We start from the raw sequence: 24639 nt of genomic DNA, 5'->3' as shown, positions 1-24639 counted from the left end.
GCATTCTGTCTTCTAAGAGTGAGAGGATTATCCATGATGTGTGTTAGCTAATGGTTTCTAAACGACAATGGCAGCAAAAACACTGACTTCATTGTGGGACCAAACCAGTGTGTGACATCATGGTTTAGTAGTTTACGTTTTAATCAAACGCAACACATCAATTGCTGCAAGATGCTTTATGTATTCCAAAAAGTTTAAATGTCAAAATAAAAGCTTTATAATCAACATTTTAGATAAAATGTTTTTCTTTTTAGATGGAGCAGAATCCTTGAAGATGAACTGGGCACATGAGGTTCTAATGGAGTAGTTCTTATACTAAAATCAACTAAGTTTAATGTCTTAAACTACACACTTTCACTTAATACATAATAAAGAGAGCATGTCATAGGTGTTTATTTGGTGCTTTATTTTAACATTTTGTACAGCAACTGAAGGTTTTAGTAGTGATTCATGTTACCAACTTGACTGAGGCTAGTAACAAATGACTCAAAACAACAAAAAGTTTAACTGCCTAGTCAGCTTATTTAAGCTGAAATTTACTGTGCAATGAAAGTATTGCAAAGAGTAATGCAGGAGTTGTGAATAAGGATGTAAAAATAAAATGTCTCAACAAGCCTAAAGGACGATGAGGAAGTCTAAAGTTACCCAACTGAAGAGCAGGCTGTTAGACAGTTAGCCTCTTGTACCATTTGGGTGCAGCCTTTGCTTTGACAGCTAACCCAGACAGTTTCCAAAAGGGGGTGGAGTAGGACACTTGGACAGTGAGTTGACACATACATTATGCCCAAGGAGTTTTTTTTTTTGTTTTTTTTTACCCCCACCCACATCAACACATTGATCCAGGTTTCCAAATCCAAAGAGAATCCTTCCAAAAACTCTTGGATTCTTTACATGGCAGGATGGGCGCGTAACTCAGCATTTCTTCAGATATCAAATAGTAATGAAAACACCATTGTGATGTTCAAAAGAAAATAAGACAACCAGATATCTTTCTGGATGCCTTTGCTGGACTGTCTCGCCTTATTTCCAGTTTCAGCTCTTTAAAAGTAAATTGTTTTTAACTAAATCAAACTGCTTTCACATACCCATGAACACTGAGTGACTGAGGACTAAAATGTGAATTTCTTTCTAGAGAAGCTTTCAGTCTGGAAGAAGTGAACTTTGCCTTTTGGGCAGATTACAAAGACAGCTTAGTTACATAAGAACATGTACCTGGACAGAAGTTCAGCAACAAAACGATTAAAAAGAACAACTAGAGAGCATCATCTGCTTGTAGTGAGGCTCCACTGTCTTTGAAATGCACATAAAGACATTCAGATTCAAAGCTGAGCCTTGAGGACACGAGGAGTGACACACAAAATTTCTCTGCATTTTCTACAGCAGGAGCACTTTTATCCAAGTAACATGGAAAGAGGAACTTTTAAGGTTTTACACCTGAGTTATCATCTGGGTAAGAAGAACAAGCAGCAAGAAATGTCCACAACAGCTGTTTGCAGTTCCTGGAAAGCAGAAGAAACCGTTTTCAGTACAAGATGACTCCAAACCTTCAGTTTAGGATTCCTCATGAATTTACATAATCATATATCAGAACAAAACATTTCTCAAACTCCAGGAAGGATGATTTGGAACAATGAAAGTAGAAATGTTAACAGGGAGCATTAATTGTGTTCAATAGTAATGCAGACAACCCTACCTCTAGCAGAAAGGATTTTCACTTCCACTGTGAAGTTTTTTGGAAATAATCCTTTAGCTTGGATTGTGTAATTTCCAGCATCCTTTTTATTTAAATGAGAGGGTGGGGCAACTATCTGCCCATTTCTGAACCAGGTCACTGATGGCTGAGGGTTTCCTGTCACCTCACATGGGAATCTCTCTCCCTCTGTTACCTTAAGTTTTACAGGACAGCTGAGCTGTGGTGCAACTGAAACGAGAAGGGAAAAAAATCAGTGGAAGAAAAGACACCTAATACATTTTATCTAACGAAGGAAGCTCTGTTTCTTCACTTTTCTAGTAAGAAGAAAAATATGGTTTAAGCAGTTCTATGTAACACTTTACAGCTGACAGGTATATGACTGGAGAACAAAGAGTGCAGTTTCATTTGAAGTAGTTTGAATATGTGATTCTTGAAATTGCATAAGGAAACATTACACATAACAGCTTTATATTGCCTCATTAAAATGCCTCTGGAGTGATAAACTGGTTCGTAGAGCAGAAAGTCTTCAGTCATATGTTATGAACAGTGCATATATTGTGACTATGGCAGAAGCTCTGGTGGTCATTTCCCACAGTCAATAAGTAAATAAATATTAGGATTATCCACACCTGAACTGTGTTGATATGTTCTTTGCTGTATTTTCTGCACAGTTGTCAATCCCATGTAAAAAGCAATTTTGGAACTGCTGTTGTGGCTCTACCATAATATTGCATCCCGCACACTGAGCAGATCAGGTTACACTTACAGAGCTGTTATGCTGTTTTAAGCTTTGATAACCATATGCACATTAAACGTAGCCTGGGTAAGTAGTTGTTCAGTGATGCTGGGAAAGCTCCAAGTGGCAGAACTGGAGCTCAAAATGTACGTGTTTTAAATGGATGCTGCAGTGTTTGAAGCAAATGGCTTGCATCCACCCTTTTGGCCTTACAGAAAAAGCAAAGAGGGATCCTAAAGATGTGGAGAGGGGGAAAAGAACTAAAGGTGAAATTAAAAAACAGAATCCACATAAATTCCAAAAATTCGTAGCGCAGATCACTGGTTTCACTTACAGAGTCTTTGTGATGCCATCACTGGAAGGTGCTGTGGTCCTTCAGGTCCCAGCTCAAGTTTGGCTTCACACCAATACTGAGCTTCAGTGTCTTCTTTACTGGATACGATGTTCAGAGTGAAGCTCTGAGTCACTGGTTTCTTCTCACTGGATGTATTCGAGTGCATCTGAGCCAGCATTTTCTCCCCTCTGTAGAAGGTCACGAGGACGTTTTCAGCAGGCGCAACCTCTGTAACGTGGCACTGTAGAGTATACTGATCACCCTCAAGCAGTGACTCACTGTGATTTAGAAATGTGATGGATACTCTGTCTGGAGGCTCTGTGGAGAGAGGTTGGCATATCAGCCATGTAAAGTGCTTCATGCATGTCAGAAGGATAATGCTGTTGACTTACTGTAGACTATTAGGGTGAGATTACTGTAACACGGTCCTCCCTGTTCAGATAGGGCAAAACACACAGGCTTGATGGTCCAGTCAATCATCTTCTCAACACTCCAGACCAGAAAACCTTGTGATGTAAAGTTAGGACGGTTCTGGAGTTGCAAAGGGTAACAAATCACAAAGCTATTCAGATTTTTTTTTCTTTTTTCCACAAGTGAAGGCAATGAACAATAAACACAATGGATAATACAATCTTTGTTGAAATACATCGGGTACAGAGATGTGAAAATTTTTTGCCCCCTTCCTGATTTCCTGTGTGTGTGTGTGTGTGTGTGTGTGTGTTCATCACACTCAAATGTTTCAGCCCATTAAACTAATTTCAATATTAACAAGTAAACAAAATGCAGCTTCTAAATGGTGTTTATTATTAAGGGGAAATTAACTGTGGTGTATCACGTCTTTGAAAAGTGGAGTTCAACTTCTGTAGCCATACACAGGTCTGATTACTGCCACACCTGTCCTCGATCAAATCTCTTAAATAGGACCTCCCTGACAAAGTAGAGTAGACCAAAAGGTCCTCAAAACCTAGAAATCATGCTGCAATCAAAGGAAATTCAGGTACAAATGAGAAACAATGCAACTGAGATCTCAGTCTGGATAAGGTTATAAAGCCATTTCTAAAGCTATGGGACTCCAGCGAGACACAGTGAGAGACATTATCCACAAATGGCGAAAACATGGAACAGTGGTGAACTTTCATTGGCCGAACAAAGTTACCCCAGGACCTCAGCAACGACTCATCCAAAAGGTCACAAAACACCCCAGAACAAAGAACAATAGGGCTCTCTTGCTTCAGTTAAGGTCAGTGTTCATGACTCCACCATAAGGTAGAGACTGGGCAAAAATGGCCCCAAATGGTTCCAAGATAAAAACCATTGCTGAGCAAAAGGAACATAAAGGCTTAGTTCAGTTTTGCCAGAAAACATCGTGATGATCCCCAAGCCTTGAAAAATGGTCAGACTGGGGTGTGTCCCATTACTTGTGGCATAAAAGTAACACAGCATTTCAGAAAAGGAACGACATACCAACAGTAAAACGTTGTGGCAGTAATGTGATGGTCCAGTGCTGCTTTGTTGCCTTGGGATCTGGGAGACTTGCTCTGGTAAATGGAACCATGAATCTACCAAAACATCTTGAAGGAGAATATCCAGCCATCTGTTTGCGCCCTCAAGCTGAAGAGCACTTGGTTTTTGCAGAAAGACAGTGATCCAAAACACGCCAGCAAGTCCACCTCTGACTTAAGAAAAAGAGCAGGACTACTTTGGAGTCCTGACCTGAATCGGATTGAGATGCTGTGGCATGACCTTAAAAAGATAATGCATGCTTGAAAACCCTCGATTTTGGCTGAATTACAACAATTCTGCAAAGACAAGTGGGCCAAAATTCCTCCACAGCGCTGTAAAAGACTCAATGCCAGTGATCACAAATGTTTGATTGCAGTTGTTGCTGCTTAGGGTTGCCCAACCAGTTATTAGGTTTAGGGGGCAATCACTTTTTTACACAGAACAATGTAGGTGCCCCCTCTACGTGGACCCCCAAAACTAGTTCATGCATTTATTACATCTAGGCTGGATGACGGTAATTCATTATTATAAGGATGCCTTAAAAGCTCCCTGAAATGCCTTTACTTGAAGCGAAATGCTGCAGCAAGAATACTGACATAGACTAGTAAGAGAGCGCATATTTCTTCTATATTGTCTTCTCTTCATTGGCTCCCTGTTAAATCCAGAATCAAATTCAAAATCATCATTCTAAAATACGTCTTTTAAGAATTTCTAGTACTGTATCACCCCATTAGATCACTTCACAGTCAGACTGAGTTCACTTGTGGTTCCTAGAGTATTAAAAAGTAGAATGGGAGACAGTCTCCAGCTTCCGGGCTCCTCTTTGGTGGAACCAGTTCCTAGTTTGAATTTTGGAGACAGATTCCCCCTTTACTTTTAAGTTTACTCTTAAGACTTTCCTTATTCACAATTATGCTGAAATTATGCTCTCTCCCACAGTGTCCTTTTGCCCTGTGTCCTTCTCTTCACCCCCAACCAATCTCAACAATTGCCTGCCCCTCCCTGGGCACGGTTCTTCCACGGGTTTCTTCTTGTTAAAAGTTTTTCCTATATAAATAATATTGAATTGAATTTACCTTCACCACTTCTGCTGCTTCCATGGTAACCTTTTCATCTGTCTTCCTCTGATTTACACATCTATCCTGTTTTGGTTGTACTAACTTTCATTCCTCTTCTCCTCTGAGCATACCTCCACGTCTCCAGGTTCTCTTCCACCTACTCCATACTCTCACTACTGATCACAATTTCATTAGTGAGCATCATAATCCATGCAGACTCCAGCCTGACCTCATCTGTCAGACTGTCGATCACTACTGTCAACAAGAAGTGGCTCACAGCCAATCCCTGATGTACTCACACCTCACCAATGTCTCGCTGTCCTCATACATGTCCGGCACCATCCTTGCATCTTCTGCCATTCCTGACTTTTCAGGCAGTACCACAGTTCCTATCTTGGCACCCTATCATGTCCTTTAGATCCACAAAGACACAGTGCAACTCCTGACCTTCTCAATACTTCTCAATCAACACCCTCAAAGCAAATATTGCATCTGCAGTGCTCTTTCTTTATTTGCCAATACACTTCACACAGCATAACTCTCTTTGCATTGGTTATGAAGTTGTGAAGACTGTGTGATGAAAATATACAGCTCTCTTATATAAAACTACAAAGTGAGGATATAAGCCTTATATTTAGTTTAGTTAGTGGGTGTTGTTTGGTTCTCAACATATAAAACACTGTGTATAATCAAACACTGATTAACCTACCAGTGGGACTTCCCAACCAATGCCATAATACCCCATTCTTTGTATGGAGCAGTTAGCTTTGACTGGATCTCCAAACCTGTAAAAGGAGATACGCAATTAATTCCCTCAGACACGCAGATGATTCTGTTAATTTGGTGACTGTTTCTTGATGTTGCCTCTTACATTTCAATAAAGTACCTGATCAGTAAAAGTCATGACAGCAACTGAAATATTTAATAGTTGGAAACTGATCCAAGATAAAAAATCAGAGTGCTGATCTTTGCACCATAGATTTCAGAAGCTCAACATAACAGGACTGCAAGTTCAAAACCTCGTGAACCTTTCTGAACAATGAAATACCACAAGGTCACTGAGTGACACCAAGTTATCATTTTACTGTCCAAAAAGGCTTTAAATTGCACAGATGAGTGAACAGCAAGTTAGTGCACACAGACTCTTATCACTGACCACCTACGTCAGCCTGAAATAATCACTCCTTCTTTTTGCCATACCTGACCACCACAGTGGAGGGTGATATCTTTAGAGGGCAGAGGACACTTTGTGTTGATTCTCCAGGTGTGATGGGAGAAGCGACAAGGCTGACATTAGGAAAGGGAAGTGCGATTTCTGGTGGAAGAGATGGTGTGTTAGTGAAAACAGGGTATGAAGTACCTGAGGTTAAGGGAGTGGGAGAAAGAGCAAGACATAATAAGTCATGAAAGTAAACACTGTGTAAATGTACTGTATCTTGAGGTCTGTGCAAAATCATTTTGCACTTTTATTTTTTATCAGAAATCCACAGAACAGGTTTTAACTAAGAAATAAAAAAGATCTGATTTTCCTCACTTTACTATAATAATCCAAGTCTTTAATTGCTAAAGCTTTCCTTACGAATGTCAGCTTATGCAACTTTAGACTCCATGTTGTACCTTTCTGTTTAAGTTCAATCTTTGGGACAGAAATACTGTAAAACCTTGTGTTACATGTACTTTTTTAATAAACTGGAAGAAAACCTCAAAATACTATAAAATGTTTCATGCATGCTCAATCATCCAGGTAAGGAAATCCCGAAATGTTGATTCTGTTCATCTGGATGTAGAGTTTTCACTGGGAGAAACACTAGTGACTTCTTCAGTTGAGACTGAATGAGGGACAAACATTTCTCCCGCTGAAAACGCTACATCCAGATGAACAGAATCAACTTTTTGGGGTTCATCCATTGTGCTTGTAAAAAAAAAACTGTTAAAAATTCACTGTGAGCTTTTTGTCTCCACCTTCTGAAAGTGAAAGTAGCTACAAAAACACTGCAGACAGTGACTTTTTAAATTTACTTTTTTAAAAAATGTTTATTTATTTATTATTTTGCCTCTGTACACCACCACAATGGATTTTTAAATGTATTTAAATAAACTGTTCTTAATACTTGGAGGAAAATCCTTTAATCACTCCCTGGATTTTAGAACCCATGGACAATTACTGTGTTCCCTCGCTTGAGATGCTTTGCCAGGCCGTTTCTGCAACCACTCGCACCCCATTTGTGGGTCTCTTTGCATTCAGTTTTATCTTCAGTCACTGAAAAGCTGCTCTGCTGGGAGTTGCGATATGCTTTGAGTCATTATCTATTTACGCTGTGAAGCACTGTCTTATAAAATTTGGCTGAACTTGAGCAGAGAGCCCTTTACACTTTAGAATTCATCCTGCTGCTTTTATCAGCAGTCAATTAGCGGTATGGACCCAGGATCCATACCGTGCCATAACAGTAAACGGCTTATGAAATGAAACACATCACATCATCTGTAAAACATGGTGGAGACAATGCCATAAAATGGAAAAACAGAACATTAAGGAGGATACTGTACATGCAGACCTAACACACTGAGTACCTGTGATGTTAAACCCAACACTATAAATAAAAACATGAATAAAAGGATGGGTCTCCTCCTATGTTTGCCCTGGCACTGTAACCCACATGATCTCATGAGTAATTTTTTTTCTCAGTCTTAACACAATACATGCAAGGGTCAATTAAATTTTGCCATCTCATGAAATAATACTCATTTTAGCTGATCTATTGTGAACTATTGTTTCATAGCATGCTGAATACACCCAGTGTGTTCCTCTGAGGAAGGAAGGACACCCTGCCCAAATCGTAAGAACTCGCTCCTCTTTTCAATTGACCATTGTTCCATCGAGTCCTGGGGTTTTTCTCCTGCCTATCAGATGATCTCACTGGCAGTAGGCGTGCCGGCTGTCAAAATTTATAGTTGTGTTTCCCATGTGCCACTCTGCAACGCGAACAATGCAGTACAACTGCCAGCTGGGTCCGCTTACAGACAGCGTAGTCTCCTGACCAAACCAGGATCACGTCTCAAAACCTGAAGAATCAATGACGTCTTTTTTTTCCCTGATTTGCAGATCTTTGGGGTGGAAGCATCCCCAAAGATGGGATGGAAATCTTTAAGGAAAAGCCTGCATTCAATGGGAAGTACTGTCAGCTAAGTCTGTCTAAGAATCACAAATTCAAATTTCTTCTGATGCAGAATGGAGCTTTACATGTGTAGATAATGTTTTGTGTTATGTTTTCAAATGTCTTATGTTTGATGTGTTCATGTGTAACCACTTTGAATCCTCTCTAACAACATATTACGTTTTTTTTTTAAGTTAAATAGTTTCCTACAATTTTGGAAAAACCTGACCTGAAACACTTGGATTAGGTTAGCAGAGTAAAAAAAAAAGGAACTTTACCCTCAGAAAAGTGATCACATGTCATTTTTAACTACAAATCAATTTGCCTCAGGGGTTCTTACAAGCGCAGCCACCACACTCTGCCCACTCATCTTCAGTCCCAGTTATCTCTCTGGGTTGTCACACTCTTTAACCTTACTTTTTAACCTTATCTGCTTCTATCGCCCAATCGGCTTCTACACTGAACAGGTTCTTCTCATCAGAGCTGCCCACTGCACCCACTCAACCATCAGTTCACTCACCTGAGTGGAAGAGCTGAAACAGCATAAGCACGATCGCCCATCCAGGAGAAGTCATCCTTCTTCTATGTCACGTTAACAGCTGATCGATGCTGACGGTGCCACAGCCTGAGACTTATGAGGTAGCAGTGGGTTCTTTTAGTTTATGTGGAACTGGGGTGTGTGTGTGTGTGTGTGTGTGTGTGAGTGAGTGAGTGTGCATGTGGGTGTGGGGGGTGTGTATTTGCTTTGCTTCTGTGTGTCTGAAGTTGATGACGAGGGAGTTCCTTTGCTCTGGCCTCTGAAACCCACCATGGGCGTTCTCTGTTGGTATATGAAGAGAGGAAGGAAGGGAGGGTCAAGAAAAATGCAGTGTAGTGTTGCAACGTGGAGGGCAAGAATGTGTGTGTGTGTGTGTGTGTGTGTGTGTGTGTGTGTGTGTGTGTGTGTGTGTGTGTGTGTGTGTGTGTGTGCGTGTCTATGAGAGAGAAAGAGAGAGTAGTTACATAGCAATACACAGATACAGAGCTTTTGAGAATAAAAAGAATCATCCCATTGGTGTGTTACATTGGGGGAAAAAAAGCACTAAAAAATCAGCTTCAATCAGCTAACGACATCTGATTGTTTTTTTCTCTTTTTCTCTTCCACCATATAATCTATATATGACTCCCATTTATGTTTTAATGTCAATAACAGTGCCTCTCTTTCACTCATAAGCACAGCTTTTATGCTGAAGCATATCGTTAGTATAGGAAATTCCACAAAACTTGTCACTGACTCAACAGTTTTTTGTTTTGGGGTCTTTGAGCTCGTTGTTTTTGTTTTTATAGTCTGCATTACAGTCTTCATTGTCTCGGTTCCACTGATTCATTCACTGACCAGAATTACGCACGGCTCTAAACACGCAGGGTGAAACCAGGGCAGAGCCAATTATGCACTCCTTCTGATAACATTTCCCCCACTGATTACAGCTAAACCAATGCAAGATTATCAAAACCACATCAGTTACAAAACAAAGCATTCTTTCACAGTGTTAAATTTAGTATAATTTGCAGGAAATTGCATGCCGGTAAATCAAGTTTGTGTGATTCATTTAAATATGCTCCTCCCAGGAGCGTGTTTGAGAGAGAAACCATGGGGTAGACCGGGGTTGGGTATCACACTTTTTACTCTTTCATGAACTGCTGTTCATTGAAGAATCTTACAATAAGTATTCCTTTGTTAAATCAGTGCTTAAGGTTCTGGCTCAGAATGGGCATTCTTTTCATTTTTTGCAATTAATCTTAACACAAAGAAGTTAACCATCTGTGACACTCTGAAACTTTGACCCCATAGCTGGGTTAGCTGTCAAAAGGTATGGGGTCGGTTGTCCCTATAGCTAACAATGGAGTTTTAGTAGAAAACAGTGATTTTAAAGTGGGGGGTAAGTTAATTGGAAACACTAAATTGCCCATAGGTGTGAATGTGGGAGTGAATGTGAGTGTGATTGGATGTCTCTGTCTGTGTTAGCCCTGCGACAGACTGGCGACCTGTCCAGGGTGTACCCTGCCTAAGACAGCTGGGATAGGCTCCAGCGCCCCCCACTACCCTAAAAAGGAGAAGCGGATGGATGGATGGATGGATTGATGGATGGATGGATGGATGGATGGATGGATGGATGGACAATGATTTTAAAAAAGTATAACATTTAATTTTTTTCAAGATAAAGACACCAGCATGTTTACAAATGAACACCACCTGATCCTCTTTGCATTTAAACCCTGAATTTAAACCAGTGAACTACGAACAAAGTAATTAAGAAATTTACAGCACTTTCAGAATTTAGCCTTTATTAAAGCCACAAAAACAACTGAGAACATTTCCACATTCCATGACTGTGACCAGATGCTCCCTACATCTTATAAAAGATAAACACTCCGTTTGTGCAAGATTTTCCAACAGGTAACCTGGGCAATAGTAAGCAAGTCAGTGTAAACATATGGTAACAGAAACGAACTCCATTAATATTGAACTGACTCTGAACTCCTCTCCATTTTAAGTCTTATTGCATTCTGGATCATCTGGGTACAGGGCTGGACTGACACTGGCATATTTTGGTAATGGTGGCCCACTGTGTTTATTTACATGATATGTGAAAGCGCATGACATACCAGAGGATATATGTTCATGTGGTGTGATTTCAAAAATTAAAATAAAACACAGCAGCCTACAAGGAAGAGAGTAACATGTTAAACAACTGATATGCTCTTTCACTACTCAGGGATTCATTCTGGGAGAGATGGCAACAGTATCACAAAAAGAGCTCCTCATCAAAGTGGCACCTAAAGTATGAAAGACATAGAGAGAATGAGAGATGCAGAAGAAAGAAAGAGCAGGGATCAGTTAAGGTATAGTTTAAATAATGTTTAGGTGAACAGGGAGATGACAGCTTATTTTGTACTTATGCTTTGAGGGAGACAGAAAACAGATCTGAGGTCAGATATGCTGGAATCATCTGATACTATCTCTTCTATAACTGAAACAAGCGCTATTTAGTAAACTCACAATGAAAGAGAAAGAACACATCTAAACTCCATATCAGGGAAAGGTAAAGCTTCACTCCAAATATACTGTGAGGGGAGAGAAGGAAAGGTTAGGTGGGTTAAGAAAACAGTAAGACTGTTTCATTAAAAATGTACCTTGACAGCACTGGTGTCTTTAAAATAATGCAATAATGAAAGGTTGCATTCATTACATACAGTCACTCTGTAGAGGTAGTAGAGGTAGTAGTAGGATTTATGATCATCCAGGTGGATGTCAGCAACAACACAAAACAACAGTAAACTTACAAATGTGTATAATGCCTGTTAACTCCACACCAGTGAAAGGCACATCCCTGGAACATCACTGGGGGAAAAGGTACCTGAGAGAGAGAGTCTGGCAGACACACTACTTGTATTACAACAGCTTTAATGACTAAAATAAAGAAATAGAGCTGTAGTTTTGTACACGAATAACACATAACTCTATAGGCTAATATTATTATGCATGTTTTAAGTCTGACTGAAGAAAAAAAGTCTTGTGATAATTTCCTGTGTGGAGTATTTGCACACTTTGACCCAGATACTATTTAGTGAAGATGTGTCTCTGATCATATTTTGTCATTCTTTTATATTTTCAGTTTTAATTTATTATTATTATTAGTAGTAGTAGTAGTAGTAATATTGTAAATATTATTATTGTGTGATCTTTTTATACAGACTATCCGGTCACATGTGTGACATCGACTGTATTCCACACATGTGACCTGCCCTCTGTGGCAGTGACAGACAATGTGCCAATGTACCCCTCAGTCGCTCAGGCACATCTGTACAGCAGATGTTTTTAATGGCAGAATAGGCCCGTGCAGAGCGCGAATCACAAGGAGGACAAAATGTTCCGTTTATGTGACTATAAGCATAAGACGTATAAACACAACGGGCTTATATATAAACGAGTTGTATCTTGGCCACGTACACATTATACGTTCACTGCGTGTTGAGTAATCACTCCTCCTGACGTAGTCCTGTAGGTTTCGCAGAACTTTCCCGGTAGAGGGTTTGAAACCGAAAGCACTCGTTTGCGCCATTTTCTTTACATCCTTTGTTTGGTGCTATATCGGCGGGTCAGTGACGAGGTGAGTTCTTTGATTCATAAAGTTCCCCAAAGTTAAAATGCACATCTTTAGAGGTTTAACGTCTGTACGCTGCGATACAAAAGGAAACAGGAGGAGTTAGAAAGGATGACGGAGACGTGAACTTGACTTTATTGTTGTTTATTTTCGGTCTGTCTGTGTGCAGCTGTACATCGGATGTAGTTTTAGATATATTTGGTTTATGTGAGTGTTAAAGGGGCACAGACAGATAAGAAGTAATCCTGTAAGGGAGACTTAAGCGGACTCGATGTTTTCATCCCCCTTTTATTGCAGAGTCCGTCTATCGACATCCATTAGAAACTGCGGCGTGTAAATAAAATGTAAATGTGAACGAAAGCAGACATTGAGAGCATATGTGTGACCGATGTATGATCCAGATCCAGATGTGGTTCATTAGCAGGTTTTAGAAGTTGTATTAGCACTGCTATTAATTCATTGACGTGGTGTCGCTGATTTACTTCCTCGTTGTCTGCGATCCCACTAAACACAGCGACGAAAAATGAAGCTACTGCACGACTAGCTTCAGTGTTTTAAAGTAGTCCTTCAGGATTATTACATTCATTTGAGCCCATGTTGAGGGAGGGGAAGTCACCTGATGCAACTGGTTGGCGGGAGGAAGAGAGGACCGAAGAGACACTGGAAGAGAGCCAGAGGGTTTGGGGCTAGCATGTAGCATACATATAAAAATGTGATTACACTGTTGAGTACAAATTTGGTTCCTCATAGACTTTTTCAAAACGTCCTTTGAATAAAAGCAGAAAGTAAAAATCATATTAAAAAAACACATAATAAATAACCTTTTTATTTTTATAATTACTCCATGCTCACATCAGATTTGCAAAGGATTTGATTTTCTTGGTGGACTTATTGTAGTAGTCTCTGTTGTGTTCACAGAACCTTAAAAATACAGAAGATTTACACCAGAAAAGTTACACTCACATGTTTTTTCTTTATAATATTTAAAAGTTCAATATTCTAAGCTAAGCAAGCATTAACCCAGGAGTTAACTGCACAACACTTTTAAGTATTCCTATTATTAATGATAATGGGGGCAGTGACACTTAAATGTCTATGATAGTTCTATAGACCATCTTGAACAAACTGAATGTGGTGTAATATACTTTAAAAAAGACAGATAGTTACAGACATGAATTTTCTGATCAACTAAGCCCATAAAGGAATGAAAGAAGTATTTATTTAAAAGAAACAGAGCTAATTTTCTCTCTCTCTCGTCTGTTTAGTGAGCAGACATGCTGGTCCCAGAGCTGCTCTTAGAAAAACTGCAAGACCTGACTAATGATGACTATAAAATATTTAAGTGGTACCTCAACATGAAGATCGTGGACAGCTGCAAACCAATTCCAAAGGGCAAACTCGAGGGCCAAGACCGTATGGACACTGTGAGTTGTATGATAGACAGCTACGGTGAAACGACGGCTGTGAAAGTCTCTGTTGCGATCCTGAGGAAAATGAATGTCAACAACATCGCAGACAACTTAGAGGGGAGGTTTGAAGGTGCGGTGAATGCAGAGTTTCTTAAACTCACCTGTAACTGACAATCTGTTTGTGGTCTGCCTCTGTGCAGACATTACCACTGATTCTCTGCTTCTTTGTCCTTTCAACTGTAGAGGGCAGAGGAGCTGCATCCTCTGGATCCTCTACTTTAAATCCTACCGCTGGAGCCACGATGTCGGCTCAGCAGGGAGGAGTGGTTTTTGCCCCCACGGTCACCGGTAGCAGCACCGCACCTATGAATATAAACATCTACCACAAATAATCTCAATGGAGATTACAGCAGAGGGCACAATATAGTTTGTAATTATTTCTTTCTTTTACATGAAATGAAATTAATGTTAACTGGTGACTCTGAACAGGGCCGAGTTATGAGCTGTGTCAGCCCTGTGATGGATGGGGATCTTCTCACACAGTCCATCTGGTGGATGTTTTCACGTAGCTTACACAGTGCAATCACATGTCCCTTTAAACACAAATGCCCAGCATATGTAAGGTCTTCTAATGATGCCAGTAATTATTACAGCTACATATGATGCCATGTAAAGAATATACTCTGGAACCACAAGTGTACTCTGTTTACAATTTGCAGTCTTTAAAGTCTGATTAAAAAAAGAAAAAAAAGTAAATCCTTTTAAGGCCAATATTGTAAGATGACTTTGAAATTATATAAAGTGTTTTAGCTTAAGATATATTTGGCGTTTGAACTATTAAAATAGGCAGTTATAAGCACAGAGGGGTTCTCAAGTATTCGCGGCAGTTGTGGTCCCAGATCACCACGATTACCGGGAGTCGACTGTATAACAAACACACACATCAGGGTCATTTAGGGTTCTTTATCTTCCCTTATCATGAAACAGCATGGATTATATCCCAGAACCCTGAAAATAAAGCCTGAATGGTATTGAGCCACTATTCATTTTAATCTTTATTCCTGTGATTTATCTGTTGTAACATGTACAAATGTCCACCTGTGCTTTGCTGTTTCGACAAACTCTGAAATGTTCAGATTAAAGCAGGCCTGTTAAGCTGTGTATGTAAACGTGTCAGGAGTTGCTCGTACTTTCATCTGAGGTCAGCAGGAGCTGTGTTTTTGATGTTTCTGTGTCATCCACTTCTTGATATTGTACTCATAAACATACATAGTGATTACATCTTCCAACAAACTGATGCACTCATATAAACTTACAATCAATCTATTAAAAATACATAAGAGTGTGCGCCGGTTTGTGGAAGCCGGCATGTTTCCTTTGTATATGGTGGCCGAGATGGACATCTTCCTTCTGACTAGTCGGATTTCATCTGTAGCTGAAGACCGGATACATATGTTGTACCCCAAAGGTGGACAAGAAGAGAAGTTGTGCCATTTAAATTCATGTCTGTGCCATTAGACTCAAGATATGAAGGATCATACCTTTGTTTTATTGTAAGACGAGGAGTTCCCCAAAGAAATAAAAAGCGACAACACCACCGGCATCATAATAAAATATCATCCTCTTCCTCCTCATCTCAAACCTTGGTTGCCATGGGTTACAGTGTAAATGTAATGTTTTTAATTACTCTTGGCTGACTAAGACATGTTTGTCCTATATAATCACTGAGGCTACGATTAGGTACTTGAATTGAAAATAAATCTGTTGACCACAATCCCCAATCTACTGACATCAATAGAATCAATAGAAAATTCCATGCATCATTCTTGTGGGAAGTTTCACACTGTGGTCAGCACATGTGCTTTATCATAATTTTGTGTATTTTCATAAGTGGGATTATTACAGAAATAGGAATATCAAATATTACCCTTACTTCTCCCAAAGGAATTAAGACTGTGATAATCAGCAAGTCTCTATCGAGCATCTCTATAAATTTTCTGATCTCTCCTGTTCACATATCACCATCCAGGAAATGTTTTTCTTTCTCTTTGGCCTCCACACACTTCATCAAGCTGTCTGACTGCAGCAAACCTCTCACCACAGACTGCTGACTGGTGTGTGTGCGCATGTTGCTGTGTGCAGAGCAGCACTTGGACAAGACATAAACAGTGGATCAAGAAAAACTGGTGTAAATGGCTGTAAAAAATGTATTTATTTTTTTAAATTAAAGTCGGTCAAATTATTTTAAAAGATAATCAAATTACAATGTAAAAAGAATTTAATAATATACAATCAGTTATCTATATTACTGAACCATTGTACCTGCTCAGGCCCAAGCACCAGAATGACACGGGTAGCAAAGAGCCGATGAGCACTGAGCTGCTAAAGACCCAGATGTGTACCTCAGGAGTTGGTGTAGACCAGGGGTGGGGAACTCCAGGCCTCAAGGCCCAGTGTCCTGCAGGTTTTAGATATCACTCTGGGTTAACACATCTGAATCAAGTGATTAGTTCATTACCAGGCCTCTGGAGAATTTCAAGATATATTGAGGAGGTAATTTAGCCATTTAAATCAGCTGTGTTGGATCAAGGACACATCTAAAACCTGCAGGACACCGGCTCTCAAGGCCTGGAGTCCCCCCACCCCTGGTGTAGACTCCAGCCAAACAACAGCAACAACTAAAAGCAGGAGTCACATACAAGTTCAACTATAATGGTGATAATACATCAGTTGTTTAGTCAGTTGTTGTAGATTTACCGTTGTGTGAAAAAGAAATTACACCCTCATTCATTTTCACAATTTTAAATATCAGGATATATTAAAAATATATCTTGACATCTTAGCAGCCTCTATCCATCAATCTTTAAAGGGTTATTAGTTATTTCCAAATAATTTGAAACTCATCATATTACAGTGAGAAAGTTTATTCCCAGGTGAAAAAAATATTCAAGACAGCTGCAAAGCTTCTCATGACTGGAAGTCCCAGAAAATCCCCTAACAGTCAGACTGAGCAATATTGAGGAAAAACTGCAAAAAAAACCACAAAAAAACCAAAAACAAAACAAAACCCAAGAGCTCTAACATTTAACATGCTAACTCAGGACAGCAAAGTTCATGACTGAACAAGTATGGCTCATTTGTAAGGGTTGCCAGGAAAACTTCCTTGGAACTGACAGAGGGTATACTTTCTTTCCACAATGACTCTACACAGTGGCTATGTTGGGCTTGGAGGCCTTCCCAGCAATAGATTAATTACACTTTTATCTGGTTGTGCAAGTACTTTACTAATATTGGTTAGTTGGGTATTTGTTTTGAGGCAGTGATTCAAACTCCGTTCTTGATATCCCTCTGTGCATATCTACGGAGCCCCTCTGATGACATGGTCCAAAAAATAAATAAATTGTGGCCACAAAATACTACTTTAAAGCCCACATTGCTCCGGTTGCTTGCGCAGTGTTGTCTATATCGCGGCTGTGGCACTGTAGCGGGTGTTAGCCCGCAGCAGCTGACGGTCTTGTCCGCACCTCAATCAACGTTTTTTTCTTGACACCAGACCAGGAAGTCAGATCGTGACGCCTACAAGCTAGCTGTTACCTTAAGCGATAACAGCAGAAAGGAATTCGAAAACAAGATACATGGTTGTAGTTTGATAGTAAACGACGCCGTTTAAGAGCCGGAAAGCTAAGCTGAAAGATTCAAACTCTCGCATTTGACCTGGTTTACATTCAAGTCTGCTATCTAGCTTGTTATTTAGCCATCTGGAAGGACTGACGCTCCCTAGTATTAGCAGCTAGTTACCGTTAGCGAGTCGGTGATGGCGGTGGCGCACAGAGTCTGCTTTGTGGCTGGATTTTTATTCATATTACTGTTGCCTGGGTACGAAGCAAGAATACACAAGCTTACATTGAAGGTAAGGCGACAAATTATGACAGCGCTAGCTCGGGAGCTAACGGTGTGTTGTTTTCCTCTGCTCCCGTCGAGCGTCTTACTACCCAATTCGTATGTTGTAATTAACTCTAATGATGTGCGGATCGATCCTGAAATATCGATTCCTCCGATACCAATCATTTATGTTCTAGAATCGATTCTCACACATTTGTAGTTTATCATTAACAGGAACACAGTGGAAAGAAACTATATCATTCGGATTGTCTATGGCTGTGTCCCAATTCAGGGTATGCACGCTTGAAGTACGCACACTACGCGTACTACGGACGGTGCGTACTATAAGTACGAGAAGTGCGGAAGTGAGAGGCTTGTGAAATGGGACGGTCTAGCCTCCGTCGTGCTGCTCAGGTTGCCTAGCAACCATGATACTAACCGCTAGAAACTTTACATACAGCAGAAATGAAGGAGAAAAATGTTTTGTTGGTCATTCATTTTTGTCATGACATCACTTTGATCAGTTGAGTATCTGAGGTTGAGACCACAGGACTGTGAAACATGATAGTTGGGCTTCATTTCTGTACTGAACAGTCATTTTAAGATTAGTTAGTAAATAACAATTAGCTAACGTTGTTCATGAGACTAAAATCATCTCACTGTGGTAATGTAAATATTATATAGCCAATATTACATGTATTTGTAACAAAGCGAAGGTGATTTTTGCACAGTGTTATTAAAGGAGGGAAACCTTCCTCAAAATGGACAGAGCAGCGGAGCAGCCAAGGGAATGCAAACGAATTAAAAACTGTATGACTAAAATATAATTTATTATATTTAAACAGTTAAAAGTGTAAAATGAATTAAAACAACCCTGGCCAGGGAACAACACAATAGAAATCAATAAAACACAACATTAACAATCCAGTGGCGTCTGCCACAGTATAAAAGTCACTAAACATTTACAATCCAGGCAAGCGGTGCAGAAGGGGGAAACCCGGCGGCGTCCTCGCCTTCCTGTCCGTGTTCTCCGCTCCAGCGCGCTATAAAAAAAAAAAGAGGAAAAAAAGGGCAGCGACAGTAACTACTCTTTTAGCGGCTACCGTTCAATAAAGTGGGATAAGTCAGAAGACTTACCTTAGGTGGGCAGAGCTCTCAACTTTCTATATATATATATATATATATATATATATATACACACACACACACACACACACAAACATCACTCATATCACATAACTTTGCCGACATGTGGCCAACAGTAATGTTTTAATGTTCTTCGTTATTAAACGTTCGCACATAAATAAGTGACATAATATTCAGTTCTCACTTTTGACAGTTCACTCTTTCGGCCGCTCCCTTCTGCCGTATTTTGCGGCAAAATTATCCACACCCACCGCCGCGCTATGGATTGTGGGATATATAGGGCCACGAAGCGTGCACCGGACCACGCTTGATATTTGGGGAAATCGACGGCGCATTTGGAGTATGCATTTGAAGTACACTTTGAATTGGGACAGCCGTCGTCGCGTGGCGGTGACGTATTCGCACTTGAAATGCGTACTTCAAGCGTGCATACCCTGAATTGGGACACAGCCTATATTCAAAGGAACTTCTCCTTCTTCTTCTTCTTCTTCTTCTTCTTCTTCTGTCAAGTTTAACGGCAGCTTGCATCCAAAATTGTTGCATTACTGCCATCTCCTGGCTTTTAATCTTCCGTCACTCCTGAATCCTCAGATCCTCTTGATGAGACCAGTATTTCTCAAAAAACGAAAAACCACCACTTTTATGGAGGACCACAAGAGCCACGCGCATCGAAATAAAAATGTCTGTGCTTAAATAATGAATTGTAGAATAAATTCTGCAATTGTAAATTCATTTTTGAATTCCAATTTAATAAACTGCATTTCAAAATCCTTTTTCCAATTGCATTTCAAAATCCTTTTTCCAATTGCACTTTAATAAACTGCATTTTAAAATCCTTTTTCCACCTGCAATTTAATAAACTGCAGTTCAAAATCCTTTTTCCACCTGCAATTTAATAAACTGCAGTTCAAAATCCTTTTTCCACCTGCACTTTAATAAACTGCAGTTCAAAATCCTTTTTCCACCTGCACTTTAATAAACTGCAGTTCAAAATCCTTTTTCCACCTGCAATTTAATAAACTGCAGTTCAAAATCCTTTTTCCACTTGCAATTTAATAAACTGCAGTTCAAAATCCCTTTTCCACCTGCAATTTAATAAACTGCAGTTCAAAATCCATTTCCCTTTCCTGTTCGCTCCGGGATTAGCTGCTGGATTAGCTCCTGGATTAGCTGCTGGATTAGCTCTTCGATTAACAACTTGCTGGAGGCTATTCAAATTAGCCAGACCGTGGGATGTAAGGAGCTCTCTGATTGGTTGGTCAGACACAGGCTGTCTGCCAGCCTGGATTTTTCTAGCTCATAGCTTCGCCCTGCTAAGAAGCCTGTGTGCTTGTACAAAGGCCGTTCAGCCTCGGGATTTACACTCGGCTCGACACGGATATGTGAAGAATGAAGGGACCCTGCAGCGAAACGGAGAGCGCAACCTCTGACTGAGTGCCTGTTTACGCAGTCTGACCACCTGTTGAAGGTAACGTGCTAACGTGGCTAACGCTAGCATCACCGCACGTAGCCCCGTTATTTTAAGGACATCTTAGCTTATGAAAGTTTTACGTCGCAGCTGTACGAGCTAGCTACGTGTTTTGTAAGCTGCTGTGCTCTTCACAAATAAAGCTGGAAGCAGCTCAGACTGTTAGAACCAGCACTGAGCCCTGTTACATTTATACAGTGTTAGAGCAATGGCTGCAACCCTACAGCCTTTAAACTAGCGATTAAAATGCTGACAGTAAACTCGTCAGTCCAGATGTTACCACATTACTTTGTGATACTTAGAGTTAAAACAACTGAGACAGGCTGATTAAAATAACAGCTGTCAGTTCTCTCATTCCTTATATCAAGACTGGAGATCACACTACTGATTTCAGTTCATTTAATATGTGAGTGCACAGATTCATTCTCAACTGGACATAAACGATGATCAAAGGTTGTATATATGATGAATTCATCAAATCCCAGCCTCTAACACAGTACGCTGAATCTTAGCTTTGAATGTCCAGTATATTCTAATCAGTGCAATTTAAGCATTCACTGAACCTACAGTAATTGAAATTGATTTAATAAACTGCAGTTCAAAATCCTGATCAAACTGAATCAAAATTGATTCAGATTAGTACTTTTCTCTGTGTGCTCTGTGATTATAAAGGCCTTAAATTCTGTGATATATACTGTAAATGATTTTCACAGAGGTCTTAAAGTAGTTAAATCACTGCTGATAGTCTGGTTGTTTATATTTTCACGTTTTTGTGTCTGTAGGGCTGTTTGATGACGATTTGGACTCCTCTGGGAGATGAGGACACACCCACATCTGTTCCATACTGCAGCCATTGATGGTGTTACGGCTCTGAGGCAGCTTTGGGCCATCAGACGCACACACTGGAAAACCAGCACCTGGACTTCATGCAGGAGAGACGGCCTCAGTGATGATGGACTCTGGATCCTCTACTTTACCTCCTAATCTCTTTCTCTTTAACACACAATTAAAATCACTCCAAAAGAGTGTAAACTTACTGAGGAAGTCTCTAACTTGTACACATTTGTACTTTTACTTGTTTTATGAGTTATTTTTAAGAAGAGTAAAGTTATTCACATAAAGTCTTTATTCTTCTGTATTTATTCTTTTGTATCATGTACCACAGTCATACTGAACTTTACAGACCTGGTGAATTGGAGAAAAAAAAAAGAACACACACACATATTATATATATATATATAATATATATATATATATATCTATATCTATATAATATATATATATCAGCTTCAGCAGTATTTCTATTCATCTTATGAATTCCAGTCTAATGTCAATTCACTGAGTTCAGTTTTGGTCTTAAACTGGTCTGTTTTATCACTCATCCAGGTGACTTCTCCAGTGTCACGGATGAGTGATGAATGTATCTCCCACTGGAAACCATTGTTTCCAGTTAAAGTCAATCGACTTTTTTAAGGAGAGTTGTTAGATGCTGTGCTCGTGAGGACAATGGGTTTTAACTTGCTGCACAACACAAAGCTGCTATACTGGATCAACGATCAAAACACTTAATTGAGCAGAATTAAGTCAAAATGTAATATCCTCATATGATGACACATCACACACGACCCAGCATTGTTCTAAGAATGCAAACTTTCTTATTGGAAGTTTCCACAGCTGCCAGAAAGGGACAGATTTCTGTCTGGTCTTAATGAGTGGTCGTTGCTCTCTCGTTTTCTCTGGAATTGCTGCACGGAGGATGTAACACCCATGATAGGGCTGAGGTGTGTGCCCTTGTCAGGAATCAGCCATCCTCAGCTTCCAGGTTAGGAAAAGTGGAACCAGAAGATATTCAAATGCATCTCTTCACAGCTGCTGATGAATTCTACAAAAAACAAAGTTTGTTAAAAACATTTGCAGGTGAATCACCACTGATTTATCAGTGACATCCATTTACTCAAAAATTACAGACAAGTGGATAATTAGAATATATAGTTTATAATTTCAACAATGTCCTGTACAAAATGAACTATATATGACAAATGTGGTGTGGTGCTTGTGGGATTTTTAACAAGGACCCTACAAAACTTTACTCATGCTGCCAAACTTTTGACAGCTAGGTGTGCAGTTCCTGCTTTAAATGCATTCACTTTTAAGATTAAGGAATCTAAGTGATAAGAAGCCAGAAATGTTTGAACTCGCTTATGAACCTACATCACTGAGGCCGTCTCTCCTGCATGAAGTCCAGGTGCTGGTTTTCCAGTGTGTGCGTCTGATGGCCTAAAGCTGACTCAGAGCCGTAACACCATCCATGGCTGCAGTATGGAACAGATGTGGGTGTGTCCTCATCTCCCAGAGGAGTCCAAATCGTCATCAAACAGCCCTACAGACACAAAAACGTGAAAATATAAACAACCAGACTATCAGCAGTGATTTAACTACTTTAAGACCTCTGTGAAAATCATTTACAGTATATATCACAGAATTTAAGGCCTTTATAATCACAGAGCACACAGAGAAAAGTACTAATCTGAATCAATTTTGATTCAGTTTGATCAGGATTTTGAACTGCAGTTTATTAAATCAATTTCAATTACTGTAGGTTCAGTGAATGCTTAAATTGCACTGATTAGAATATACTGGACATTCAAAGCTAAGATTCAGCGTACTGTGTTAGAGGCTGGGATTTGATGAATTCATCATATATACAACCTTTGATCATCGTTTATGTCCAGTTGAGAATGAATCTGTGCACTCACATATTAAATGAACTGAAATCAGTAGTGTGATCTCCAGTCTTGATATAAGGAATGAGAGAACTGACAGCTGTTATTTTAATCAGCCTGTCTCAGTTGTTTTAACTCTAAGTATCACAAAGTAATGTGGTAACATCTGGACTGACGAGTTTACTGTCAGCATTTTAATCGCTAGTTTAAAGGCTGTAGGTTGCAGCCATTGCTCTAACACTGTATAAATGTAACATGGCTCAGTGCTGGTTCTAACAGTCTGAGCTGCTTCCAGCTTTATTTGAGAAGAGCACAGCAGCTTACAAAACACGTAGCTAGCTCGTACAGCTGCGACGTAAAACTTTCATAAGCTAAGATGTCCTTAAAATAACGGGGCTACGTGCGGTGATGCTAGCGTTAGCCACGTTAACACGTTACCTTCAACAGGTGGTCAGACTGCGTAAACAGGCACTCAGTCAGAGGTTGCGCTCTCCGTTTCGCTGCAGGGTCCCTTCATTCTTCACATATCCGTGTCGAGCCGAGTGTAAATTCCGAGGCTGAACGGCCTTTGTACAAGCACACAGGCTTCTTAGCAGGGCGAAGCTATGAGCTAGAAAAATCCAGGCTGGCAGACAGCCTGTGTCTGACCAACCAATCAGAGAGCTCCTTACATCCCACGGTCTGGCTAATTTGAATAGCCTCCAGCAAGTTGTTAATCGAAGAGCTAATCCAGCAGCTAATCCAGGAGCTAATCCAGCAGCTAATCCCGGAGCGAACAGGAAAGGGAAATGGATTTTGAACTGCAGTTTATTAAATTGCAGGTGGAAAAGGGATTTTGAACTGCAGTTTATTAAATTGCAAGTGGAAAAAGGATTTTGAACTGCAGTTTATTAAATTGCAGGTGGAAAAAGGATTTTGAACTGCAGTTTATTAAATTGCAGGTGGAAAAAGGATTTTGAACTGCAGTTTATTAAAGTGCAGGTGGAAAAAGGATTTTGAACTGCAGTTTATTAAAGTGCAACTGAAAAAAGGATTTTAAAATGCAATTGGAAAAAGGATTTTGAAATGCAATTGGAAAAAGGATTTTGAAATGCAATTGGAAAAAGGATTTTGAAATGCAGTTTATTAAATTGGAATTCAAAAATGAATTTACAATTGCAGAATTTATTCTACAATTCATTATTTAAGCACAGACATTTTTATTTCGATGCGCGTGGCTCTTGTGGTCCTCCATACACTTTCCCTTCACCATGAATTAACTTATTAGCCACTTGTTCAAACGTAAGTTCCCTTCCACCACTCATTTCACCCCACATCACCCTCCTGTGACTTGCATACTTCCTACAACTAAGGAGCACATGCTAAACCGTCTTTATAGCATTGCACC

General features: G+C 39.8%; 1 protein-coding gene and 2 long non-coding RNA genes across 3 annotated transcripts; 1 reads left to right on the top strand and 2 right to left on the bottom strand.

Moving 5' to 3' along the window:
* Window positions 1–391: 391 nt before the first annotated feature.
* Window positions 392–9118, bottom strand: LOC134628979 (hemicentin-1-like). Its single transcript, XM_063475848.1, has 7 exons — window positions 9000–9118; window positions 6525–6639; window positions 6034–6109; window positions 3156–3294; window positions 2764–3081; window positions 1694–1921; window positions 392–1499 (listed from the first exon to the last, which is right to left on the bottom strand). Exons 1-7 carry the CDS (start codon window positions 9052–9054, stop codon window positions 1429–1431), a joined length of 1002 nt encoding a protein of 333 aa, XP_063331918.1. The 5' UTR covers window positions 9055–9118; the 3' UTR covers window positions 392–1428.
* Window positions 9119–17836: 8718 nt separating this feature from the next.
* On the top strand, window positions 17837–21676 carry LOC134628982 (uncharacterized). Its single transcript, XR_010094037.1, has 3 exons — window positions 17837–17943; window positions 19653–20529; window positions 21312–21676. It is a non-coding gene; the product is annotated as an uncharacterized LOC134628982 (long non-coding RNA).
* Window positions 21677–21817: 141 nt separating this feature from the next.
* Window positions 21818–24277, bottom strand: LOC134628981 (uncharacterized). Its single transcript, XR_010094036.1, has 3 exons — window positions 23691–24277; window positions 22741–22909; window positions 21818–22411 (listed from the first exon to the last, which is right to left on the bottom strand). It is a non-coding gene; the product is annotated as an uncharacterized LOC134628981 (long non-coding RNA).
* Between the last annotated feature and the right edge of the window lie 362 nt (window positions 24278–24639).

Source organism: Pelmatolapia mariae, linkage group LG6 (genome assembly GCF_036321145.2).
Source record: "Pelmatolapia mariae isolate MD_Pm_ZW linkage group LG6, Pm_UMD_F_2, whole genome shotgun sequence".
NCBI classification, from domain to species: domain Eukaryota; kingdom Metazoa; phylum Chordata; class Actinopteri; order Cichliformes; family Cichlidae; genus Pelmatolapia; species Pelmatolapia mariae.
This window is presented reverse-complemented; position numbering and strand designations above follow the sequence as displayed.

Excerpts from the sequence above, each read along its gene's own strand:
- LOC134628979 (XM_063475848.1), bottom strand. The coding sequence starts at position 9,054 with ATGACTTCTCCTGGATGGGCGATCGTGCTTATGCTGTTTCAGCTCTTC. Across the intron at positions 6,640-8,999 it reads GTTTCAGCTCTTCCACTCAG|AAATCGCACTTCCCTTTCCT; the intron begins GTGAGTGAACTG and ends CTCTTCCACCAG. Across the intron at positions 1,500-1,693 it reads GAAAATCCTTTCTGCTAGAG|GAACTGCAAACAGCTGTTGT; the intron begins GTAGGGTTGTCT and ends TCTGCTTTCCAG.